Below are 18,230 nucleotides of genomic sequence, written 5' to 3' on the forward strand. Positions count from 1 at the left end.
ATAAATAATTAATAAATAAATACTTGTTTAAAGGTTGATCTCATCCCATAGACATTTTTAAAACAAGAGCAAAGTTCTCATGTATCCACAAGGGTCTTTGGTCATAGTCTGACCTCCCTTAAAGACCTAGCCCTCCCCCACCCTTCCTCCATACCCTTGAAAGCACCACAACTATCCAATCTCCAGTGACAGATATGTCTCAAAGGAGTCCTGCTAGCTGAAACTTAGACCCAATAAAATATTCCTTTTTACAGAGCAGACTCAGGACACACACGGGGAGCCAGCCCATGAAAATCCTACATGTTTTACTTTAAAAAAAGATGTCCCCAGTTTCCAGATTTTCATCTGGGAAGACTAAGTGTATTTATCATATTGACTAATAGAAATCAACATTGCTTCCTTTTCTAAGTATCTGTGGGTTTAAGTGCACAGCGATCTGATTGTTTTTCTCCTTTCAATGTCAGCAGGCACAGCTGTTTGGTCTAGAAACGGAGGACAGGCCTCGTCATCTCCCAATTATGAAGGACCCTTGCACTCACTGGTATGTCGCCCCCTGGGTCTGACACTCTGACCAGGTTTTCCTTTCTTCTGTCACTCTGCGGTACATATTTTCAATGATTGCTACTTGAAGTCGACATTAGGGCCACCAGCTTCTGGGAGCCGGCATCATTAGGATGCCTATTCTCTGTTTGGAGATGGTGACCTAGATGCATCGAGAATGAAAGCCCAGGGCTCCAAATACCTAGGACCTGATAGGAGATCAAGAGTCATCCCAGGAGCTTAGTATAGGGCTCTCCTTCTTTTTAAACACTCCAGAGCAGTAAGTACATAAATGTAAGGACTGGGACACTTGATGATGCTATCTTCCTCCTCCCTGCCTGCAAGGTAAACAGTAGGCCATTTCCTCCTAACCTCAAGCAAGAGGCCTACGGTTTATGTCCCCTTCTGCTGCGGTTCTTGTAGAAAGGAATCCAGCCATTTGACTTGTAAGGAAGTGGCTACTCTTCCCCGGGAAATAGCTGAACAGTTCCATGGGCCTAATTCATATTATAAATACTCCCAGGATGATTCAAAGTCTGGCACTTTTATCTGCCTCAGCTTAGGGTGGGTGGAGCTGGAATTATGCAAGACACTTCCCTGCACAGTGCAGGTTTGGTGTGTACCCATGAGTCAAAAGTGGTGGGGAGCCCAGTTCTGCCTCGGGATTGAGTTTTCTGCTTTTCTTGCATATTTTGAGAAGAAACACGGAAGAAGCAAGCCTTTCCCTGTCTCCACCCATGTGAGCCTGTCTATGATTTAGGGGCTACTGTCTTCCTTTTCAACCTACTTTTTAAAGGGAGATTTGCAGATGAAAATGCAGCGTCTTCCTTCCGCGTGTTCTTCCTTTCTGAGCCAGATGAATCACCTAGCTGTGCATTTTAGCCAATAAAGACAACAGCCCAGCTTTTTCATTGACAGACTCCATCCCGATAGCTCAGTTGTTCTATTTACCCTCTGCAGGATGGTCTCCATAGCCTAGCCCTCAAAAGCAGGCTATATTCAGCTGTAGAACTGGAGAGGTTGGTACATAGCTGTGGACCACAGCTTGGGATTCCTCATACGTTCTGAATACTCCCAGGGATTCTAAGTCGAGATCTTTCCCTCCAGAAGGGAACTGTTAGCCAGGAAGTATGTCAGGCACCTAGATTTCCTTCTATGCTCACATTGACCCAACCATTTACCACCATCCTATCTTTTACAAATTAAAAATGGTAGATTCAGAGAAAATTAGTAATATTCCTTTGGTCAAGTAAGTAGCCGAGCTAGCAGGCTAGGGAACACCATACAACTCGCAAGCCCACCAAATCAAAATGTTCTGTACCGTAGACTAACTCTATTAGACACACATTCTTCCTGTCAGTACAGAATAATTAGAAATTGCTTTTCTTATGCAGTAGAGCTGATACATCTGTTTGCATAGTGCCCTGGAAACCAAAGAGAACCAAGACAGTCCTAGTACAAAACAGCACTAGAGGGATGATGAAGGAAGGGAGGGAAGGAGGGACGGAGGAAGGAAGAAGGAAGAGGGATAAAGAGGGAGGGAGGGAGGGAGGGAGGGAGGGAGGGAGGGAGGGAGGGAAAGGAAAAGAAAGAAAAGAAAAGATAGATTCTAACACTGACAACTACTTTTTGGCAATAAGACACAGAATAATTAATCAGCTTAATTTTTGAGCTTCATTTTTCATGTCTATATGGAAAGAGCACTCCTGTCCTGTCTATGAATACATGTTTAATATGCATTGATGAGATGGTGTATTTTAAGGTATACAATGACAAGCAGTAATTGATGTATATTAATCACAGTAAAAAAAAAAATGAAGACAAAGCTGTGTACCTTTTCTTCACTGTTAGCTATAGGGTAAGCCTTAGAGAGTTGAAGAAAACTAGGCTCCTAATGTCTAAAATGGGGGTAGGCTGATTGGCTTTTAATTGCATAAAGCAGTGAATTCTCTGCTGCCGGAGGTATGGACTTTGAAATCAGCTGTAGGTCCTGGGTAGATGATCAAGCAAAATCTTGGTTATTCTTTAGTCCTGTGCTTTCGTAGCACTTTGTGTGACAGAATTTTTAAAGATTTTTTGCTGTAACAATTTCTGAGACCCTTCCCTACATGCATACATGCAGGTTGATATTGATAACAGATTTTTTTTAAAGTGGGGGAGGGAGAAGGGGGCTTAAAGTTGCCTAAACTTTTACCTGTCTCTGACTTGAAGAAACATTTAATTCAAAAACCAAAAATAGATCATCTTTCCACTACTAATATTTTAGCCCAGTGCTTGCCAAAGTGTTCCTCAAATTCAATGCATGTTTTCCTCTGTTAACATAAATCTCAGTTCTCTTTCAAGCTAATGGAGTCCAGTGTAGCATATGTATATAATAATGTCCTCAAAGAATTATTGAATTTACTTTGTTCATGAAAAATAACACTGTAACTTTAACATTAACATTTTCCACCAGTTTTCTAGGAAGGACATTATTTATTTTTATTATTGTTCTTAGGAAACAAACTTTATTGGAAACATATATTCTGTAACCCAGACCCGTCTGTAGCAGCCCAGGATTCTGCTTGTGCAACCTGTGCATGCATTTCCAACTAAATCCAATTTCACCTCTCGTACAAACCCACAGCAAAGCCGAATCGAAGACCGTTTAGAAAGACTGGACGATGCGATTCATGTTCTCCGGAACCACGCAGTGGGCCCGTCCACAGCTGTGCCTGGTGGCCACGGGGACATGCATGGGATCATCGGACCCTCCCACAATGGAGCGATGAGTAGCCTGGGCTCAGGGTATGGAACTGGTCTTCTCTCAGCCAACAGACACTCGCTCATGGTAAGTGGACTCTGTTCATGTAGAATTAAAATGGCAAATGAAAATACTACTGCTGCTGTTTTGTAAGAATCACTTCATGAGAGATATTGTTCACAATATGGATAGCTCACATATTGATAGTGTACAGTTCAGTGTGTTCTAGATTGTACACAGGATTGCGTGACCATCATGACAGTCTAACTCTAGAAGAGTTTCGCCTCATGTACAAAGAAAGAGAAAGCCACTCAACCATCACACAGTTATTCTCCTACCCTTCCTGTGTCCCCACCCTTCAACTCCTGGCAATCACCAAGTTACTTCCTGTCCCTGTAGATTCTGGGCATTTCATTGAAATGGAATTAAACAATCCATTGGCTTTTTTTTTAAATTAACTTCTTTTACTTCATCTTTTTTTTAAGGTTTCTCTGTGTTTTACCACATACTATGGTTTTATTTGTTCTTCTTGCCGTTCTATAGAGCACATTACATTGCCCACTTACCGGCTGACAGATCCTATAGCTGCCTTCCCTCTTTGACACTTGCACTCCTATGAGTACTCATGCATACGGATTTATATGAGCATGTGTTTTCATTCCACATAGGTATTAGTAAGTTGCTAGATCACCGCTCATAAGTTCAGTTATTCGTCTTGATCACTCTGATCAAAGACCACAAGTCAAGTTCACGTTACATCATTGCCATTCTAAATATGAGGGTGGTTTGGTTTGTCTTTAAGAAACTAAAATGATGCCGTTCAGTCTCAGGGTTAGAGACTAGAAATCAGTTGTGTATTTGCCTTTTTTTGGGGGGGGAGGGATCAGAGACGGTTTATTAGAAAAATGTTAATTGATAACAATTAGCTGATAAATGGTGTAAGTTTCACTTTATTGCTGATTTTTGAGTAGTTCTGCCCCCAGCACACACCTGCTGGTAAACATCCCATTGCACTGCTTGCCCCGTGTCCGGCCGGTTCCCAGACTGCTTAGGTGAGGACCACTCTCCATCCTCTGATGCAACTTCTCTCACGTGGAGATGCTTCCAAAAGGAAGTGCAAAATAACTGTGAAACCTCGTGTGGGTGGCTTTTTGGTCCTTCTTCAATTTCTCTTAATTGAAAGACCAAGATGCAGAGCGCCACCCTGCACAGTATATTACTGAAACCTGCAACCGATTAGGGGGGAAAAATGTGACTTTATAAATAGAAGCAATGAACTCACTTCTAAAATGTGGAAAGATATTTTTGAATGCCAATGCTAAACCTTTTTTCCTTACTTTTTTCTTTATCTTGACCTCTACCCTAAAAATCCATCACTGAGTAAAAATTGTTTGCATGTTCATTGGCAGTTGCTAAAGAGTTTACAAAGGCAAGTCTAGATTTTAATTTAGCCTGGCCTCAGGTAATGTGTTAAACACTAGGGATGCATTTAATATGAGGTTTTCATTTGTACAGCTTTCTTTTTTCCCCCTGACTGCAGTGTTTAAACAACACTGCTTTTAATTAAGAAATCTGGCTTTATTAAAATCCAGATATGCGCCTTATAACCAGTTATGTATATCTGCTCTCAATCAAGAGAGAAATAGGCTAATTTCTGTAGCTGTGTTCACTTTGCATATGTTAGCCGGATGCGGCCTGCACCCAAGACATTGATGTAAAAACTGTCTTTTCCATAAATATGTAGTTTGTTCTTAAATACCAGATGGAGTCTAAGCATTTCTTTAACATATTAAACTGTACATTGTTGCTTTTTTGGAATTAGTTGACCTTTGATGCTGATTCTGAGATAGAACACGAGGAAAAGGGGGTGGGGGAAAGACAAAAAAAAAACTAGAATTATTTTTGGAGAGGGGAAGTTGAACTGACCCCAATGGAAAGTAGAGAGAGAGAACAGAAGTGAGCACCTTTAAAAAGACAAATGATTGGCCAACAACTTTAAAAAGACAAATGATTGGCCAACAACTTTAAAAAGACAAATGATTGGCCAACAACTTTAAAAAGACAAATGATTGGCCAACAACTTTAAAAAGACAAATGATTGGCCAACAATACACAGACACCTCTTGGATATGGTTGCTGGGGTACTAAAAAAGAAGACATAAAGTTGAGAGTTCTACTGATTTAACAAAAGTTCCCTCTCACTCCAAGGAGGAACTGTGGAGCCAGCTAGATCATGGCGTAGCTCCAGAGACGTGCCTGTTGAGTCCAATAGAGGACTTGTCACCTTCTTTGCTTTCTAGAAACCAAGCAGCGCGTCCCTAAAAACCCGAACTCCTCACGTGCATGAATACATGAAGACCTGTATGAATTCTCAAACTAAAACCTAAGAACAAAGGAAATATTTTTTGAATTTAGTCAGTATGAAGTTAGCCTTTGACCATTTGACACATTCCACAATAACAAAAAACAAAAAGAAAGAAAAAAGAAAAAAAAAGTTTTGAAAGGAAGCAAAAGAGGAAAAAAGGAAAGAAAAATCCCCTCTACCCCTAACAACAACAACAAAAATTCAAGGAGGATGCTGGTAATGTTTTCCACATTTGGATTTTAATACATGAAACAGGCGTTCAAACCTTAGCCAGCTGCAGGAAATAAAGTAGCAATGGGAGTTTTGTACAGGAAGCAGGGCAGGAAGGGTTGGAAAGAGGCTGGCCTCTCAGCTCCACACCTTCCTTTGTTGTTCTGGAGTGGAACAGAGGTGCAGAAACTCGAGACTCATCCCAAGGCTGGTTTTGTTTTGAGTAAATCTCCCTTCTAACTCTGCCTCCCCACTCCTCCTGATTAAAGAATAGACAGCTCCAACTGGTCTTGACCTTCACCCTTTTCCTTCCCTCCCTGCCTCCTGAATATCAAAACAAAATGGCCTGGGACACTGGAAGATGTTGGAAGCTTTCCTTTCCCCAGCAGCTTAACTGATGGGGAACCCTGTGGTCCTGCCTCAGCTAGTGTGTTGTCTCCTTTAATCGCTCACATATTGCTCTTAGCTTTGAGTCTCAAAATGTCTTCTTTTGGTCTTGTGTAATTTACTAATTATTCATACGATGAAAGGGATTCCCTCCATCCCGCACTTTGACATGGCTTATACCACTGGAGGGAATGGAAGATATTCGGGGCTTTCTGGATAGCATTGCTGGACTGCTTTTCCTGTCTCAGAAACTTGAAGGCATTTCCACTGCTGTAAGAATAGCATCAGCTCCCTAGCTCATCTGTCAAGGGCCTTGATGATTTACCAAAAGCCTTATAAGAGCCATTCCATTATGCAAAGGTTTTCCAGCCAGACCAGTGTATGCACATTACCAGAACTGGGGCCCCATTAAGTACTTCGTTTGCATATGTCCCAGGTTCATCCGCCCTGTCCACTTCTCTCTTCTCACCCATTGTCAAAGTTCTGACAAACCCTTCCTCTTCCAGGAAGCCATCCGTTGCTGCTTCTGTTTATAACAGTCATTTTCTGTACCCCGTGCACCTCCATCACATAGCACAATGAGTCATGACACTTGTAGATAGTATCTTACCCAGATTCACACCGCTGTGCATCTTTTCTAGGTGCCACTTTGCTCTGCCTGGCTGCTGTGTGGTCCTTGAGTGCCACATTTTCTATGTGCTCTCCCTCCCAGGGAAATGACTAGCTGGGCCCCTCTGGTCTACACTCTGGTTACAGCATCTCAGGTGGCATTCGTAACAGTCCAGTGACAGGTGCCATGTTGGGTGTTGGGATATGAGCCTCATGAATTCAAACAAGTCAAGACCATGGCCACATTTAAGTCTGGAGACCTTACTCCAAGTTCTGTTTGACAGACATACCTCCTTCCTAGACATTATAAACACACCTTTAAAGAACTCATTTTTGGTGCAGAGTTTGTGATTTTTTGTATCTTGATAAATGTTGGTTGGTAGAAGAAGGTTCTGTATATTTTATGGTCTGGTTCGCCAGAGCAACTTTCTTCTCTCCAGGGTGCAGGGTGCACGTGTAACATGCTCAGGGCAAAACATCTTCTCAAAGTGTCTTCCTGAGTCACCGTGTACGTGCCGAGTGGCCAAGAGTTGTAAACTCTTCCCCCTTGGATCCCTGAGGATAGAGTTTCAAGCCATCAAGTAATGTTTCTTACCATAACAGCCTCCTTCCCTGGCAAACTCAAAACTCCATGGACAGGAGAAGGAAACACTTGGGTCTGTCTCTTACCTAGTTAGGAAACCTTAAGCACATCCACACACACTCACATCTCACTGTTAATCTTGGCATTTAAATCTTCTGCTCGCCTGCAAACCGCTTTAGAAACAGTCTTCCAAAGCCAGTTCTCTTCCATATTCGTTGGATATTCATACTCACAGATGAGGTCTGAAAGAAGCCTTGCAGATGACCTCACATTGTCTCCTAATGGAACTAAACCGACACCAAGCATGTCTTCATGTGGCCCTGTGTGTGCCCCCGGAGGTTACCTGTAGATGCTCGGCGATGCTGTGTGTATGATCCCTGTGTAATGACTCTGTTCTCGGTTCCTCTTTTGAGTGAATTCTGCTTGTTCATCTCAAGAACATTTGGCTGTGGTCGCCAGTGTCAGGCCTATGCTCAGTTATGGTCTCTGGTCTCAGGGGGGCTCACAAACTAGTTGGAAAGAACCACTATTTTAAACAAATTGCTGTATGCTTGTCCACCAGACCCTATAAGAAAACAGGGACTCTCTTATCTAGAAGGGACAGCGTCATGATTAGCTGATTTAGGAGAAGTGCTGTGTGTGTGTGTGTGTGTGTGTGTGTGTGTGTGTACAAAACCCAGGGCTTTGTCTAGGTGCACTACCACCGAGCTATGACTCTGGCCCTCATTTCCTTTTTCCTTTTTTAAATTAGAAGTAAGGTTTCTCTATTATATTCAGGTTTGCCTTAAACTTACTAGCTCAAGGAGGATCGGCTTTGAACTCTCAATCTTCTTTTCTTATCTCCCACCCCCACCCTCTTCACTGGGCTTACAAGCTTATACCATAGGACCGAACAGTAGTAATCTCTTAGGAACTGCGGCTCATTAAGAGATGGAGGAATCCTGTGTCACTTGTCTCCCATACTTGCCCTCCACTGCTTCCCTTCAGCGAAGGTGGGACTGTGGAACACACTTTAGAACCCACTGATGCGTGTACATCTTAGCTCCACTTCCTTCTTTCCAGAGAGTTTTATTTTGGGCTTAAAAATTCATTCAATGAACTCATATCAAGGGAGCAATACTCTTTCTTTAGCTGGTGTGGAGCATGAAGGACCTTAGAGAATGTAAGACTTCATGGACAGACAATTTTCTTCTGCTTGCATAGTTGAGTTTGGATTATTGAATTTAGGTTCTGAAAATGGCTTACAAGCAGCCTATTGCCATTGTTTTGCCACTGAAGACTGAGTCTCAGAAAGGGGAAGTGATCCGACCTTGCTTGCTTGGCCAATTAATTGTTGAGCTAGGCTTTTAAACAGCAGACGGGCCAGCAACTGTATCAGCATTTTAAAAATAATAATGCTGGAGATTGGAGTCAGGGCCTTGTACAGGCTTGGCAAGTATTCTCCCACTGACCTATAGCCCTGGTCCCTAGATTCTTCCCACCATATCCTCCGAAGTATGTGTCCCCTCTTGCCCAGTACCCCAACAGTTTTAAGTCAACGAATGGTCTTGTGACCACTCTATTCCTTATTCGTGGGTAATGAACTCAAGCTCACTCTTCAGTTGTCCCTGGACTCTCATTTGTGAGCAGCAATTTATCTCTGTCACTCATACTGAGCTATATAACCCTATCCCTTTGCTGCCTCGATAGCATTGCCTTAAAGGTCATCTTGGCAGACACAGAAAACAGGAACTTTGCCTGACAGCTGGCGAGCAGAGGCATTGCCCCCCCCCCCAGTCTTTACAGATCTTAAGTCCATAAAGTTCTACCTGTGCTTGGGCACATGCTCCATGTATGTGCAGTCATTACTACAGAAACCCAGGGACTTTAAAGGTCATCTCAACTCTCATCTCCATACAAATTATGTTGGTCAGCATCCCCCACCCCCCACCTCATAAAGCCCGTTTCCCTTGACAGGTGGCAAATTTTACCTCAATCTGATATCCACACACGGGTCTTGTCTTTGTAGAGAGACTATTCAGGGTTTGCTGTTCCTTAAAGTCAGCTTCTATTTCTTTAAATATTAACCTACAGCTGAGACTCCTGGGCCCCCCTCTAAGGCCCCATTGGTTTATGCTGTCTGCTCTCTAGCTTGGTCAAAGATTCCACCTTCCCACTGTAAGGAACCCTTAGCGAATGGGATCTCGAGATGAACATGATACTCAAGGGGTGGACTTACTGTCAGGCAAAGTTCCTGTTTTCTGTGTCTGCCAAGATGACCTTTAAGGCAATGCTATCGAGGCAGCAAAGGGATAGGGGTTATATAGCTCAGTATGAGTGACAGAGATAAATTGCTGATCACTTAATATCCAAGAGTGGACTTACTAACTCACCCTCTCCTGCATTCTGCTCATTCTCTCAAGCAAAAATCTTATTTGCTAGTACTGATGCCTTCACAGTCTTGTTGACATGCATTGAACCTGTAATCTATAACTCATGACTAAGCATCCGTGCTGACTCTGCCCTGATGGACTTAGTGTTGTGTATGTCCAGAACCCTTTTGAATCTCACACTTCCCCCTTCCATCCGCCTCCAGTCTATAGGGCCACTTCACGCCCTCATTCTGTTCTATTCTCTGCCAGCTCTATCCCTGACAGATGTGGCGTGTGCCTTTAAAGTCCACATCAAAGCCACCAATAAAAATGCTGGCCAGGGAAGAGCATGGACCAAAAAGCCCTAAGGCTCGAGACAACATTCATTCTCTTCACACTGGTCCCTGCTCTTGGAGTTTTCGGTCACAGCCAGTTCTGTTCCCTACTTCTGTCCATGGCGCTTGTGCTATAAAATGTCCGCCCTGTTGGAGAAAGAGCCCAGGCATGCAGACATCCACTGGGAGTGAGGGAATGGGGCTTGCCTAGAGGAACTTGTTTTCGTTTAAACCAAATTGAGTTCATGGGGCTGTTGCTATCCTCCACAGCACACAGACACTGACTCAAACATCCTGCTATAGAATCTCACCAAGGAGTGTCATCCTTCAGAGTCATGTTTCAGCCATTTCTCTCTTACTGAGGGGTTTTATTTTTAAAATCAGGATAGTCGCTTGCCTATAGAATTCCTCTGATCATCTCCTTGATTATCAAATATGCCTGAGAGTAGATTAGCAACCTCAATGGAAAGATGTTTCTTTGATATTCCTGTCATAAAGAATACTTTAAGGAGACAAAAAGAGAAGAAGAAGAACTTTAAAAAGTTCTCTCAATTAGGGAGGCTTTGTTCAACCACAGCTTCAGAGTCCCTAGGCTCACATCACAGTGGTATTCTGCCTTCATTCAGCAACAATCAGACTCTGCAGCCAGCGCCATGAGACCATTTCACCTAGAGAGCACTGACTAGAACTCCAGCCCCACAGACACCACCGAGGGTTCCACTAGGTACATTCTCTTTGATTTCCCATAACCTTTTTATTCAAATTCAGGCCACATCTTCTTAGATGTGTCACCCCAACCCCCTGCTTTCTGTGCTGCTGGAGCAAACAAACCCAGCGCACCTATTGAGCATCCTGAAGCCATGTGCTGTGGAGCAAATAGGATTTTAGAGTCTAGGATTTCAGGGCAAACCTGTCCTGGCCAACCTGTAGTACAGTGCATGCCTCCATTTAGGACAAGGTAGGATTACAGAGTAACTCGGGAAATAACCAGCCTAGGAGAGGACTGAACGTAGGCAGGAGTCCGTGCAGGACTCTCAACAGTTCCAGAGAGGCGAGCTAGAGAAACCAGAGCATAAACACAGTCTCAAAAGAATTAAAGAGAAAGAAAAGTGCTTATGTGCTCAAAGAGCAGCAAGGAAATTGCCTGCTGATCCAGCCTTGCAGCTGGTAGTGCAGGCTGCTCCAAGCCCCTCCCCCACAGAGCAGCAGCATTCGGTTGGAGCATTGCATGGGAGAGTCCACAGGAAGAGTGAGTTTTCATGTATATATATATATATATATATATATATATATATATATATATATATATATTACACCCAAATTAAATTAACTCATGGAATTTTCCACCCTTGGGTATTAAAGTAGCAGTTCATGAAGTAATATGGTTATGTCATTCATACCAAAACAGAAAATACTGGTGTAGCTTGGCACTGTTTAAAAGCCAAACTGAGGCCCTGGCCATTTTATATTTCTTCAAATTCCCTGGCTGTTGTGTTAGTTTTAACTTTTATTGTGGCCGTAAATTTTTCAAATCAAGTGTTTTAGCCGATTAAAAAACATGTGTTTCAAACAAACGAAACAAAACAAAAAGCAAAATGAACGGGTTCGTGGCAAGAAAGAGGGTTTAGGAAAACTTCAGCGTTGGGGCTGAAAATTGAAAGACGGGAAGTTACATTTTCTGTCAGATCTAATTGGTTGAAATTCACAGTTGTGCCTAATTCTGGCTTCCCCTCTATCCAAGTCATCTGAGAACCGTACAGCTGAGTGTAGCCAAAAGATCTGTCCGATATTAGTAAGGGGAAGCATGGGTGTACAATAGCCACACGCCATTGAAAGCGGCTAATTGGATGTATTGTGAAAAGCCACAGGACTGAGTTTGCACATTTTCATTTCACATACGCCTCCTCCCCAGTTTCTGTGCACGCTCAGCCCTGCTTGGAGCCGCAAGTGTGTGAAAGTTATTGGAGAATGGTAGTCTCTGGGTAATGTTGCTGTAAGCTGCCCAATTTTCCCCCTGCAGACTAGATGGGAAACAGCTGGTTTTTGTTTTAAAAGCTGTTTTGAGAACTGTCTGAATCTTGAGATACAGAACTGAGGTCACTGTTAAAAGCAGGTGCTCACGGACAAGTGAGAAAGCTGCCAGGGGCTGGCCGGGCTTAGGAATCGGCTGCAGGGGGCTTCCTCTTAGAGGAAAAAGTGGCGAAGTTTGCTCCTGTGTTCAGGACACCAGCCGGGTGAAGTAAGGAATCACATTAGCAATACCGTTAGAAACAAGAGTCGCCTTGAACACAGCTAGCCCTTGGGAGAATAATTAGCTCAGTACGAAGGAATCCAAAATGGTCATTTCCTCTGCAGGGCTACAGATCCAAGGGTCTGAGGTTCTACAGCTCCTCCGGGGCTTTCGGTGCTTGAATTTCCTCTTTAAACCAGTAGTGAAATAACTACTATTTTACATAAGTCATAGCCCAAACTGCCTGGGTCTGAGAAGGGCTCTTCTCTTCTCTTCTCTTCTCTTCTCTTCTCTTCTCTTCTCTTCTCTTTTCTTTCCTTTTCCTTGAGGCTATCTAAGGGAAAGGGGAGAAACTCTTGGCACAGTTCACACTGAAGCAGTTTTGAAAAAAGCAAAACAGAAACATTAGGAACCACTAGAGATCAGGGGAGGGCAGGTACCCATTCTGGGGATGAAGGGAAATAAGCCTCCTCTTCCTCTGGGAGCAAGCAGTTATTAACAGCTGTTTATCCAGTCGGGAATTGAGGGGAATTGAGATTAACATTGTAAACTCTTAAAAAAAAAATAGAAGAAAATCTGGGAAGTTGGCTCGGTATAACAATTCTGCCTTGCCAAAAAAAACTTCCTTTCTCAGAACACATGTACTAGAGTTGAGCAATGTTGTGATTCTCTGAGATTACCAAAAAGTTTGTCCCAGTTAACTGGGGCCGAAAGGGGAGAGAGAAGGGAAGGTCTTGGCTGGATACACTCCACCACGGTCTTCACAGCATCAAACTGGCTATTGAGTCTATTCCTGCTTCTCCACAGTGACTCTCAAGGGGCCATGGTGGCCCCTACCCTTCACTTTCTCCATCACCGTCCTCCACTAGACCTTTGCCATGGTCAAACATACACAGTTAGACTTTCCACACACCTGCTCTTTGAGGCGATGCTCCATGAAATATTGAACAAGGTACTTAGGGCATTGTGGTCCTCCCCACCCCCGAAAGGAAGAATTAAAAAAAAATGGATATTGGCATTTTTCCTTGATTTACTGCTACTCCTAATGTCATTTTCTTTTATTAAATCCTTTCCTTTGCTTTTGATCTTATTTATAGCAGCCACTGGTCATATGGAAACCATTACTGTATAGCTGGGAGATGAAAGCCTTCGTTGCAGTTAAATAAGAGTGAATCATTTGAGCCAATAATACTCACATACAGTGAGGTGCCATGTGTGTCCAGAATGCCCTGTGTATTTGCTTTGTAGCAGAGTTGTTGAGCTTTAGAATGGTCTGCACAAAAAATAATCTGCTTTCTGTCAGAGATATGTAGTCTGACAATATGAAAACACATGTTAACACAGAACCCTTAGTTGCTTGCTTCATGTACAGAGAGACAGAAAGACACAGAATTAGACACAGAGAGAGAGAGAGAGAGAGAGAGAGAGAGAGAGAGAGAGAGAAATGGGGTGGGACAGACAGACAGACAGAGACATGGAGAGAGAGGCACACAGAGACTGCCTAATGCCATTTATTGATGTAAAAATATAAATTTTCCATTACAGAGGGAGATTATGTAATTAGTGTCAAATCTCAGACTATTACAGATAGGTTTACAGAACTGCCATCAAAATCCTCCTTGTCCTTCAAACTTATCTCAGTTGCCCTGGTTTTTCCAAATAGATGTGACTTCATCATCCTTTAAACCCTCCGTGACCTTGTTCTCTTTTAAGAAATCCATTTTATTTTGTCTTATATCATAATGATATCATGCCACCAATTCAATGTGTCTGTTAAGTAATAGGTATGTTTGTCTAATGTTATTTTCCCCCCTCTGGGTACCTAAAGAGTGTCTGGCATATGGATATCTTAAAGGCATTTGCTAAGTTAAATGGAATGTCTGTTATTGGTCAGAAACATGCAAAGATGGATATTTGGCATCACTGAAGGTCATAAATGTCAGACCTCTCCTGGATGCACAGCACTGGTATTTGGGGAACAGTCACCTACACACTGTAATGACTGTGATGCCCTGTGCTCTGGAGCCAGGCCTTGTCCCGGTGGCATTCACAACCCAGGCAAGTGTTGGCTTTACGCAGAGCAAAGTTTAAAGTCTGTGCCCAGTGCCAGCCAATAGCGCCTTGGCTGTATTTTCTGCGAGGTGCCTGTAGTGACTCAGTCAGGACCAGCACAGCAATGGCAAAATGCAGAATTAGGACATCTCCACTGTCTTGAAGGGGTTAGAGACAGTTCTGTGTTTATGAAGGACATAATGAATAAGCTTTGAGGGGGTCAGGAGAAGAGACTAGCCCAGCAGGAAGGCCTTCACTTGACCCACAGTAATGTTGGAGGGAGCCCAGCCACTGAGGAGTCATACATAAATAGCAAAAGATTCAGATTGATCAATTTAAAAATAAGAGACAACAGAGAGAGTCCCCTGGTGTCCAGGGGAAGAATCAACAAGCAGAAGATGGAACTATGCTGAACCTTGACTGAGGGGCTAAATCCTGGGAAAAGAGTCTATCACTCCAAAGGTGAAGATTTCCGAAGAGATGGGCACGATGCATTTCACTCATTTGAGCAGACTTCTTTATACCTCTGTCCCTTCTACAAATATTTTACTATAGGCGTTTGTTAGGTGCTATGTCCTGCACAGCCTGGCACTGGAAACCTGGCTGGGGAGGAAAGCAAATGAAAGAATGAGCACCAAGGAAAGGGTAGGCATATACATAGAAGCTGGGATCAGGTAGTTATGTCTGCTCTGAAGGAGCCACACTAACTATGCTAACAACCCAAGACTCCATGTGTTTATTCTATATAGCGCAGAGGGAGGGGTTGGCTAATCTCAGAAGGAGGTTTCTATAGGTGCAGTATCAGGACAGAAACATCCGTGTTGTTACTTGCAGGTGCTGCCAACCAACCTTCACACTCAGGCCATTACTCCGAGCTTCACCTTGGGTGGAAGGCTTTGGCCATCCCCAAGGGTCTGAAGCACCGTTCTTTGACATGGCCCTCCCTATATCAACAATCTACACCTCCTCCGGAGGTCATCCACCCTCTATATGTGCACGGAGCACATCCTCAGCTCCCCACAGCTAGGGAAACGATGAGGAGATGCTGAATGTCATGGTATGCCTCTAACGATGGCCAGTTTGCGTGGCTCCAGAATGGTCTGCAGGGAAGTCAGCTGCAAGAGCACACACACACACACACACACACACACACACACACATATGCTTCAGGGATCCACAGTCACCAGTGTGCAGCAAGCATCCAGCTGGTCTCTAAACAAAAGAAATGACTTCCAGGTCATTGCAGATCCTCAGCATAATCCCCATGATAGGTGGGTGTGGCTCACTATACCTGGATCAATGTTAGTCTTATATAATAGATTTTAGTACCCTGCTACCTGGAGTAGAGTGGACTGGGCACCCCAAGTCACCGCTCCAGTCCCTACTTGTCCCACTGCATCCTGCTATCACCTCCACTGTAGGAAAATGAGGTAAAGAGCTGGAGTCACCGAATGCTGGAAATACAGAAGGAAGAAACGAAACAGTAACACATGAGACTTAGAGAAAGAAAACTGAACGGAATTCAGCATTTACAAGTTTACATCTTTAGAACCCTATCACAGTGCTATAGCCATTTTTTGGTGTGTGGTACAGGGGAGTGGTCTAGTTGGTCACATGATAGATAAATCCTACTAAAGCCACAATCAATTAGACTCTATGCAAATCACTGGAAGGGGCTGGGGCGAGGGCTCAGTGGTTAACAGCACTGGCTGCTCTTAGGTTTCGTTCCTAATTTGGAACTCCAATTCCAGGGGACCTGAACCCTCCTTTGAACTCCGCAGGCATCACATGCAGATGCTGCACATACTACAGGGGCATGCTGGGAAGACACTCATAAACGAAGTCGATCCTGAAAATTTTAAATCATCTTAAAAATTATTTCATCTCAGAATAAGCGTTAACTACATGTCTAAAAAGAAACCACAGTAAATTTCAGACAAAGTGGGATTCCGTGGGGAGGGGGAGAATGAGGTATTCTCACGACAGTTATGAAATCAGCTCCCAGTAATGTTTAAAAGAGTCAAGGAAGTCAGAACACCAGAGCTGTACCCAGACTTGCTTTCGGTGAGAAGTCCCTGAAATGTTTAATTATGCGAATGATTACAAAAAAGTGATAATTTGGAAAAACTGAGTGATTAGGGGATTGTACTCATGGTTCAAGGATACCCTGGATGATAGAATTTTCCCTGCAATGGCTGGCTCTAGAATTCTGCTTTGTTTCCTACAAGTCCCTGGGTCTTAGATACATTCCTCACAGTATTGATCCACTGCTAGCTTTGCGTGAGCTCTGAGCTCCAAGTACAAACCAGTAATAAATAATCTTCCATCTGGTTCCTACCTCGTTAAAGGATCCACTGTTTGCCTAAATAGGATTTTGCACATGGGCAAATATAAGTTTGCTTTCCTTTAACGTGACAGAGATCTAAGAAGGTGACAGAAGCTGAAATTGAGTATCCTTTAACTGTTATATATTAATGATATTTTATGGGAAGATTGCCTTTGAACACCAAAAATGTTTGCTGTGTCAATAAGTCAGAATGACAGGGAGCCACCCCCAATTTGAGTGTGTGTGTTTAAAAAAAAAAAAAAAACATAAGAGAGAAGAGTAAAAAAAGAATCAGGCATCTTCCTTTTTAGTCCAACTTTCCTTGTTGTTGTTGTTGTTGTTTGCTTTCTGAAAACAGGAAGCGATCAATAACAAGCATCAGTTTTCAATAAACCGAAAGCTCCAATAACATATCTGGGTTTGCGCCACTGTTACATGGGTCTAGACAGGGATAGATGACATTTGCCAAAAGTCCCCATCCTGGTCTTTTAGAAGGATTATGGTAGAGTAGGAGGGGCCAGGGTCTGAAAGCCTGTTTGGAAGCAGTTATCTCTGGCGATAACATTAACTAGAATTGAATAACTGCCAAATGAAATTTAATACATTTTCCCATCCATGAAATAGGCCTCTTAAATACAACAGAATAATTACTTTCACAATACTCCCTGGAAACAAAGAGAGCAAAAGCACTGAATATCTTTTTTGTTTGGGGTGTTTGTTGTTAGCTAGAGGATAAGGACAAGCGCGTTCTCTGAGATGCTCCTCAGCATCCCTGAGTAGAATCAGCCTGGCCAGCGGCCACCTAATTTGAGGCTGCTTGTCTTTTAAATCTGTTTATGTTGGAAGAGTCGTGGCAAATATTAAATTCTGTAATTTAGTTAGACAGCTTGGCCTTGGCCTGAGTTGGTCAGCTCTGATTTTATTTTCCTATAATAAAAATAAAATGATCCTTGGATATACACGTATCTATATGCATGTTGTATCCATAAACATATGTAGATATATATACCTCTATATGCTTTATGTGTGCTTGTGTGCACACACACATACACACACATACACACAGAGTTTTCTAACCAAAGCTCCAGAAGTCAAGCCCCCACGTGACCCTTAACTCATTTTCCTCTCATAAGTGTATATTTATATGCCCAGTAAAATTGTTTAATAGCATAAGCTTTCTCAGTTAGATTAGCTCCTTTCTGGTTCTAAACTAGTTGTTAGGTAAGTCACTTGGCCATTCTTACCCCTAGATTTCTTCTCTGAAATGAAGCTTAGACTTCAGTGTCCCTCTAATCCAGTGTGTCTCAACCCTCTAATGCTGTGACCATTTAATATAGTTCGTCATGTTGTGGTGACCCCCAGCCATAAAATTATCTTTGTTGCTACTTCATAACTGGAATTCTTCTACATTTGCAATGTAAATATCTGATATGTAGGTTATCTGATATGCAGCCCCTGTAAAAAGGTCATTTGACTCCTGAAGGGATCATGACCCACAG

The 18,230-nt window shown here is 42.9% G+C and overlaps 1 protein-coding gene across 26 annotated transcripts in view; it reads left to right on the plus strand.

Annotated features, from left to right (window-relative positions):
* Window positions 1-18,230, plus strand: part of Tcf4 (transcription factor 4) — a 343,670-nt gene that overhangs the window by 311,270 nt on the left and 14,170 nt on the right. For 22 of the 26 annotated variants that reach the window (XR_015046030.1, XM_085833424.1, XM_085833430.1 and 19 more), the window contains 2 exons: window positions 465-541; window positions 3,167-3,370. Coding sequence is in view for 25 of the 26 variants with exons in the window: in XM_085833424.1 (XP_085689550.1) it covers window positions 465-541; window positions 3,167-3,370 (281 nt within the window). In the remaining variant the exon portion in view is untranslated. The remainder of the gene's footprint in view (window positions 1-464; window positions 542-3,166; window positions 3,371-18,230) is intronic. The other 4 variants (XM_085833426.1, XM_085833429.1, XM_085833442.1 and 1 more) reach the window with 1 other exon arrangement.

This window comes from Mus caroli, unplaced genomic scaffold (genome assembly GCF_978045245.1).
Source record: "Mus caroli unplaced genomic scaffold, Mus_caroli_1 scaffold_19, whole genome shotgun sequence".
Lineage (NCBI taxonomy): Eukaryota > Metazoa > Chordata > Mammalia > Rodentia > Muridae > Mus > Mus caroli.